The sequence below is a fragment of the Macaca thibetana genome, chromosome 4, assembly GCF_024542745.1.
Source record: "Macaca thibetana thibetana isolate TM-01 chromosome 4, ASM2454274v1, whole genome shotgun sequence".
Taxonomy (NCBI): domain Eukaryota; kingdom Metazoa; phylum Chordata; class Mammalia; order Primates; family Cercopithecidae; genus Macaca; species Macaca thibetana.
The window spans coordinates 158,407,612-158,414,574 of NC_065581.1; the positions used below are offsets into that span (position 1 = coordinate 158,407,612).

Below are 6,963 nucleotides of genomic sequence, written 5' to 3' on the forward strand. Positions count from 1 at the left end.
TTAAGATGTTTTGTTTAATCCCTTCACTCCCTCATCCTAATCATTCCCGCCCAGAGCCCTGAACCCCCTGAGCATCCTCAGTTCTTGACAATACTCTTCACATGTTATAATAATTGTTTATTTCATTGTCTGTCTTCTCCACTATACCAATTCCATAAACAGCAGCCACAGTCTATGGCCAGAGTGATCATGTTGATTACTCCTTCTTCCCAACTTGCAAGGGGAGAATGTCAGGAATGGAAGTGACTGCAACTCTAGCTAAGCTTCATGGGGTGCTGACTGTGTGTGTCAGCCTCCCTGAAATGTGCATTCACCAAATCCTCCCAAAACATTGGGAGGCAGCTACTATGGTTATCAGACCCATTCCACAGATGAAGGAGATAATGACATGTATCCCAAAAGTCACCGGATTCAAAACGAGTTAGCCAGCAACATGATCAACCTTCTACTTCAGGGGTTGTCTGACTCTTTCTGCAAAGGGCCAGATAGTAAATATTTCAGACTTTGGGGCCCTGTGGTCTCTCTTGCCACTACCCAGTTCTACCCCTGCATGGGAGAAGCAGCTATAGACAATGCATGAAGGAATGGTTGTGTCTGGATTCCAGTAAAATGCTGTTTATGGATGTTGAAATTTGAATTTCATGTCATTTTTTAAGTGTTGAAATATTTTCATTTTTTCCAACTATTTAAAATGTAAAAACCATTTGTAGTTCACAGGTTGTACAAAAACAGGCTCTAAGCTCAACTGGGGCCACAGGCCGTAGTTTGCTAAGCCCTTTCCTTCTTTGTTGTTTGTCATTCTTAATTTCTCTTTGTCTTGACACTTATGCATTTCTTTGTACAACTTTGCAACAGTTTCATCATCAACAAACTGATTGCTTATTTATTTATTTTAACTTCAACTTTTAACTTTGTTGTTACAGAAAAGCAAAGCCCAAAGAAAACACGATTTACCTTGAGGTCCAAACATCAGAACCCTTGGGCACCTGAGAGAGTTGCTTTGCAGGCATGGAGTGTTGGAGGGATGAAGATGGAGTTATCTTCTGCAGAAATTCCTAGACGCCTTCACTTCTCTGTATTCTTCCTCATACTTGCCTACCCCCAAATTAATATCAATCCTAAAGAATGGTTTGCGTGGGCTTTGTTTTATTTTGTTTTCTTTCTTTTAAGCTCTCCAAAGCCTTGGCTATCTTCCACCTGTGCATTCGTTCTAGGGAAAGCTGTTGGTGCTATTGGTATCAGGCACTTAATTATCTAAAGACTTTTGAAGATCAGTAGAATTTAAATATTTCTATAAAAGAAGCCTGTGTAACTGGATTCCTAGAATAAGTATTCTAGAAAGAATTTTCTAGAAAGAAAATTGGTTTGATTCAGTCTCTGAAAGAAAATGCCTTTGCGTTTGTAGGTATCTATATTGGTGAAAGCCTTTCAACATGTAGATTGCTTGAAGAGTACGATCAGCCTTCCATATCCGTGGGTTCCACATCTGTGGATTCAACCTACTGCAGACTGAAAATATTTGGGTAGCTGGGGTTGGTGGCCCACGCCTGTAATTCCAACAATTTGGGAGGGTGAGGCAGGAGGGTCGCTTGAGCCCAGGAGTTTTTGACCAGTGTGGGCAACAGTGAGAGCCTGTGTCTATAGAAAAGAGAAAAAAGTTAGCTGGATGTGGTGGCCCACACCTGTAGTCCCAGCTATTAGGGAGGCAGAGGTGGGAGGCTCACTTGAGCCCAGAAATTCAAAGCTGCAGTGAGCCATGATTATGCCATTGCACACCAGCCTGGGCAACAGAATGAGACTCTCTCAAAAAAAAAAAAAAAAAAAAAAAAAAAGAAAGAAAAAGAAAAAAGAAAGAAAAGGAAAAAAGAAAAGAAAAAGAAAGAAAAGAAAATATTTGTGCAGAAAAGATGTTTGCGTCTGCACTGAATGTATACAGACTTTTTTGTCATTATTCCGTAAATAATATGGTATAGCAACTACTTACATAGCATTTACATTATATTAGGCATTATAGTTAATCTAGAGATGATTTAAAGTATAAGGGAGGGTGTATATAGGTTATGTGCAAAAATGACATCATTTTATATCCAGGACTTGAACATTCTCGGATGTTGGTGTCCATGGGGGTCCTGGAACCAATCCCCACGGATACCGAGGGGCAACTGTATTGGTTTTTAGTACGGAAACTCTGCCAGCAAACTATGTCCTCGTGACCTTTACACACACATGATAGAATAAAACACGCTCCTCATTCAAACACCAGAAGCACCATGGCCATTTCAGGGAAGACATCCTGTCCCCTTGTTCCAGGAATATTTTATTCTATCTCACTCTTGGTTTTGGTTCTCCTTGGTGATTCTAGAAGGTCAACGCCTGTGCAAGCCATGAGATATCACAGTAAATATACCAAAGAGAGTTCACTTCACAATGAGTTATGTGCTTCCTGAACCCTACACCATGATTTTGTTCCTGGACGACACAAAAAACTTTATTTTAAAATTTCTTTATCTGTCAGACAAATCACAAAGGTAACAACAGCCAGTCTTCAGAATACATCAGGAAAAAGCTTCTAATGGGAATGGGAGGCATGGTGAAATACACGTGGCTGTATTATAGACACTTCTGGCCTGATCTAGCTGAGGTCAGTGATAGCCACAAGGACTTAAGATCATGGAAGTGGGTGCCAAGTAGCACTTTGGTTGTCCTTTGAGAATAGACATTACTACCTAGAAACTCAAATCTTTGTCTTTGGCAAATAAATAAATAAATAAATAAATAAATTCTCAATGGTGGAGTGAACCTAGCCCTTCATTCCAGTGTTGGAAGCAAAGCCCTTGCCCTGTATCTTATACTTTCTGATGATAATGATCACACCGTTTACTGGTCACAAATTTGTAAATTGTAGGCTTTGAATGATGTTTTTCAAATGTGTATTAAAAATGTCCTCTCTAATCTTTCTTAGAATCCTCTTGGCAAAACTTCTGTGGAAGGCCTTAAACAAACAAAAAAAGTCACCATTAAAAATACAGTGACACTCCCTAGCTAAACTTCCCTATGGCTCGTGGACACGTGTGAAAAAATGAGCACGTGTGCTGTTCTTGCAGCATAAGGCACAGCTAGTGTGTACTTATAGCACAAAGTGGCATTGGTGCGGGTCACAGTAAGGTTTGTCTGACCATTTAGGAAGTGGATCTGGGAGAGTGGCAGGATCCCTGCAGGTGTGTCTGCTCAGGCTCTCCCAAGGGAGGGAGGGAACGTAATTCCAGGGAGTGGTTTAAAAATGGAGCCATGGAAACAAAGTGTATTTCATATTGCCTGATGCATCATGAAGGGACATTGAGGACCCTTCCCTTCCTGCCTTCCTCACTGTTGCTGTGACAGAGCCAAAGTCTGTCTTGATAAAAGTCGGGGCAGGGGGCCGTGAAAGGCATCTGGCAGTGTGAAGGCAGAAATAAGTGGGTTGGGGGCCAGATGGCGTTCAGATGCTTAGAAAGGCTGGTAGCTGTGACTTGGGCATCAGGAAACATACAAAGTTCCTGGTCAGGGCCTTGCTGTGAAATGCCTGGGCCCTTCCTACAGGGCCAGTGCTGTGGAGTTCCCTGCCGTTCAGCAAGTGTGTGCCGTGAGCCGGGGGATGCCCCAGTCCTCCTGGGCTGGTAAGAGAGCCCAAAGATAGTCACAGCAATGAGTCATGCAAGAATTCTCATAGCAGTGGGGGGCACTCAGGTGGTGCTGTGAACATCGGAGCAGCACGCCTGACCCTATGCGTAGATGGAGGGGATCTGCAGATCCCTGCAGTCGCCTCCTCAATCCCGCCCCAACATGTCTTCATGTGGGTCTTGCAATGAAATAAGTCAAATTTTACCTTGGTCAGCAAGTGATGGGTGTGGGGGCTGCAGACCAGGAAAGATCAGAATGGGGTGGCAGCCGGGCATCTGGCAGTCCAGGGACAAGTGTCTGACAAGAACAGGAGTGACGGCAATGGGAGGAAGCTGTCACTTTCTGCCTTGTTGCGGAGGACACAGCTTTCTGTCCCGGAAGAAGGGAGGCAGCTTTCTGTCCCAGAAGGAGACGGGACCCTGGCATGAGCTGGATGTGGTTCCAGGATCTTCTCCACTACCTGTTGATTTTATGGCCTGGAGCAGGGTCCTTGACCATCTGAGACTCTGTCTGAGACTCCGCCTCCTTATGGCACCCCACTCCCAGTGGTTGGGAGGATTCCAGGAACTGCAGGCTTCTCCCAGCAGAGCCCCAGAGTCAGTGTGGGGGCTGCTGCGGCATCAGGTGGCCTCCTAGCCACGTGGTCTCATGATCAGCAGCTTATGGTGGATTCAACAATCTCCAGCTGAGGAGAGAATGACTGTCCCTTGATGCTTACTCCCTATACCTGGTTGCTAAGGGCAACGTGTCCTATTGTCCACTCCACCTACACCTCTGCCCAGCAGGTGGCAAGTGAATGTCTGATGTTTTGAGACATCAACAGAGCAGGCAAATTAGAGACCTATCTGGCTTAATTTAAGAGATCCCTTACAAAAGGTCATTTATGAGACACATTGATAAAGACTCAGTCATCGCCACATTGGGAAGTTGAGGAAGCTAAGTTCAGAGACACCAAATGACTTGTGCTGACTAGCACACAACGGGACCTTAAATTTCCATCTTCTGGGTCAGATTACAGGAGGAGCAAGTATAAATTTGCAAATTAAGCAGGAAGGAGGGAGGTTGGAGGGAGCTGGCTTTAGAGGCTGCGTCCTCTTTGGGATGAGCTTCCTGGCATTACTGATTGGGCATTTGTCCCTGGCCCAATGCTGTTGAGCAGGACAGAGGGAAACCTAAGTGTGCCCTGGGCAGAGTTCGAAGATCCCATCCCAGAGCGGTGACACTCTTGGCATCCTGTGCTCACTTGCTGATTCTGCTGTTCAGCCTGGACGGTGGCATTTATCCTCCACAGGGTTCCTGTCTGAGTAGAGCATTTCATCTTTTTATACCATTTGTAAAAAGGATATATACATGGAAACTACATACACATCTCCACATTCACATACACAGCTACATACACAGCTACATCCACACATGGTCTGGTTTATGAGGGTATTGGATTAATTTCAAACCTCTCATAGAGTACATGCTGCTTTCTCTGATCAATCTCATCATTCAGTTAAAACAAATACGAGATTCTGGTTGTCTGGGAGTTTTGAGGAATGGCAAATCTGTGACTATAAAAATAACAATAGCTCAGATGTATTCAGAGCTTGCTGTGTACTAGCTACTGTCCTAAGCACTTTCTTATATTATCTTGTTAAATTCTCATAACACCTCTATTATATTGGGCAATATTACCTAATTGTAAAGAAAAGGAAACTGAGGCATTAGGAGGCTAAGTGGTTTGCCCAACATTACCAGGTAGTAAGTGGAAGAACCAGTAGTCTTGCTCCAAAATCTAAGTTTTAAAGCAGGATACTGCATTTCCAACTGACATCTGGGCAATAGCATCCTTATGCATTACGAAGAAAAACCTCCCAAAACCAAAAAAAAAAAAAAAAAAAAAATTCATTTTTTTTGTAGAGAATCATTCTTTTTTTTTTCCCCCTTTGTGTGCAGTCTTTATTTCAGTTTTCTTTTTCTTTTTCTTTTTTTTTTGAGATGGAGTTTCGCTCTTGTCACCCAGGCTGGAGTGCAATGGTGTGATCTCTGTTCACTGCAACCTCTGCCTCCCTGGTTCAGGCAATTCTCCTGCCTCAGCCTCCTGAGTAGCTGGGATTACAGGTGCACCACCACGCCCAGCTAATTTCTGTATTTTTTAGTAGAGATGGGGTTCACCATGTTGGCCAGGTTGGTCTATAACTCCTGACCTCAGGTGATCTGCCCACCTCAGCCTAGCAAAGTGCTGGGATTACAGGCGTGTGCCACTGTCCCCAGCCTATTTCAAATATTTGTTAAAACACCATTGTTATTCCTCAGGACAAGAGCAAAAAACACCCCCCAGAGCATAGCTTGCGTGGTCCCCGATTGCAGGCTCTGTTTCTGGAAGGTTCAGGTACAGTGCGGGAGTCCATTTGTCTACTTGGCTACACCCCCGGCTGAGGTGTCATGGGGTCAATGTCACTCAAGTTCCTGGCAAACCAAACTCCCGCAAACAGTCCCAGATTGAGGATCAGGTTCCTCTGGAATCATTCCTATCAGTGGCCAAGCGGTGGACACCCCACGACAGTCTCCCCCATTGTCAGGAACTTCAGGAGCTTCATTGGCTAAGCCTGCAGCATTCAGGGTGACCCGGTTGGAAGCCAGAGTAGTTGAGAATCATTCTTTTGGAGACAAGACTGAAGAGCATTTCCTGGCTGGTCTCAGCAGGAAGTTCTCAGGGTGGCTGCCCCTTGATGGTGTGAGAAGCACATTCTCTTTAGAACTGCAATAACCAAGCAACTATCTGCAACTAGGGCTACAGTGAGTTTGCCTCGATTATTGCTAAATTTCAGTTTACCTGATGCCTCACTTGTGATTTCGTTTAAAATTTTTAAATACCAAGAAACAGGAAAATAAAATAAAATAAAATAAAACTCACTTTAAATCCCACCACTTAGAAGAATTCCGTGGAGGAAAGCTGAAGGTCGGTCACCGCCCCGTCTCCCCCAGCCCAGGGAGTCAGTGTTGACAGGCGGTGAGTTTCCACCCTTCCTCTACAGATGGAGCTTGCTGACTAAGGGAAAAACATCAAGCTTTTAAAGTTTGCTTTATTCAGAGGTCTTACTGAGGACTACAGCCCAGGAGAAGTCTTTCAGAGAGTTCCTGTCAGACTGCTCCAGAACACCATTTTGGCTCAGAATTTATATGCGGGTCATGGAGGTTCAGTGCAAAATCACATCAAGCTTGTTTGTAAGTTACATGAAAGCATAATCAATCGCATCAAGGTGTGGGAGCAGGAGCACATCTGGTTACAGAGTGCAGTGGCACAATCACCAACCC

General features: G+C 44.3%; 1 protein-coding gene and 1 pseudogene across 2 annotated transcripts in view; one reads left to right on the forward strand and one right to left on the reverse strand.

Moving 5' to 3' along the window:
* The window catches only part of SLC22A1 (solute carrier family 22 member 1), a 35,105-nt gene extending 33,979 nt beyond the window's left edge, over positions 1 to 1,126 (forward strand). For both annotated transcript variants that reach the window (XM_050789223.1, XM_050789224.1), the window contains one exon: positions 924 to 1,126. In XM_050789223.1, the coding sequence (XP_050645180.1) occupies positions 924 to 990 (67 nt within the window). In that variant the 3' untranslated portion in view covers positions 991 to 1,126. The remainder of the gene's footprint in view (positions 1 to 923) is intronic.
* A 4,942-nt stretch (positions 1,127 to 6,068) lies between these two features.
* Positions 6,069 to 6,294, reverse strand: LOC126953473 (mitochondrial import receptor subunit TOM6 homolog; annotated as a pseudogene).
* Between the last annotated feature and the right edge of the window lie 669 nt (positions 6,295 to 6,963).